Below are 728 nucleotides of genomic sequence, written 5' to 3'. Positions count from 1 at the left end.
GGGGGTGACAGCGGACAGTTAGGGGAAGGAGGCGGGGAGGAGAGAGGGCCGGGGGCACAGATGAGCCTGGCACCCGGGGTCCCCGAGCTGGGAGACTGCTCTCCTTCTCCACCAGGCCAGAGGGGCAGTGGGTGGAAACTTCTAGAACACACAGCCTCAGGACAGGGGCCCCACCTCCAAAGAGGGGTCCCTGAGTGGTGCGAAGTGTTAGGCACTCAGCTACTAACCGTAAGGCTGGGAGTTCAAACCCACCCGCAGGCTTCCGGGGTGAAGCACTCAGCAGTCTGGTACCAAAGGTCACAGTCTGAAAGCCTCCCGGAGCTCAGCTCCACTCACACAGGGATCGCCATGAGTCAGAGTTGACTTGATGGCAACTTGGGACCGTCCCTCCAACGACTGTCACCAGTCTGGGCCCAGCGCCGGCCATTCGGAGGTGCAGGCCCGTTTTTGCAACCCGGGATTGTAGGGCAGGCGGCCAGGACACAACAGAGCCAGAACTGGCACCTGTGGGGGTCGGGCTCTAAGGCACCAGCTTGCGACCCTCGCTGGGGGCCGGTTCGGACACGAGCTCCCCTCGCGCCCCCAGTGGTGGGGCCCTGCATTCACTAGGTGTGCAGGACAGCTGTCTGTCACGTACTACGTCGTGTGAGTGGGCCAGACGTTGACAGGTGCTGGAGGACAAGGCGACCCCATGTTAACAAGGGGACTTACAAGGGAGCAGCTTCCTT

General features: G+C 62.5%; 1 protein-coding gene across 1 annotated transcript in view; it reads left to right on the top strand.

The window, feature by feature from the left end:
- TMC8 (transmembrane channel like 8) overlaps window positions 1-728 on the top strand; it is a 16051-nt gene that overhangs the window by 6297 nt on the left and 9026 nt on the right. The window contains exon 9 of the mRNA XM_007959844.1: window positions 587-645. Within this exon, the coding sequence (XP_007958035.1) occupies window positions 587-645 (59 nt within the window). The remainder of the gene's footprint in view (window positions 1-586; window positions 646-728) is intronic.

This window comes from Orycteropus afer, unplaced genomic scaffold, assembly GCF_000298275.1.
Source record: "Orycteropus afer afer isolate SDZICR_OR568_19922 unplaced genomic scaffold, OryAfe1.0 scaffold00018, whole genome shotgun sequence".
Lineage (NCBI taxonomy): Eukaryota > Metazoa > Chordata > Mammalia > Tubulidentata > Orycteropodidae > Orycteropus > Orycteropus afer.
Note: the sequence above shows the minus strand (reverse complement) of the source record. Positions and strands in the feature narration are given on the sequence as shown.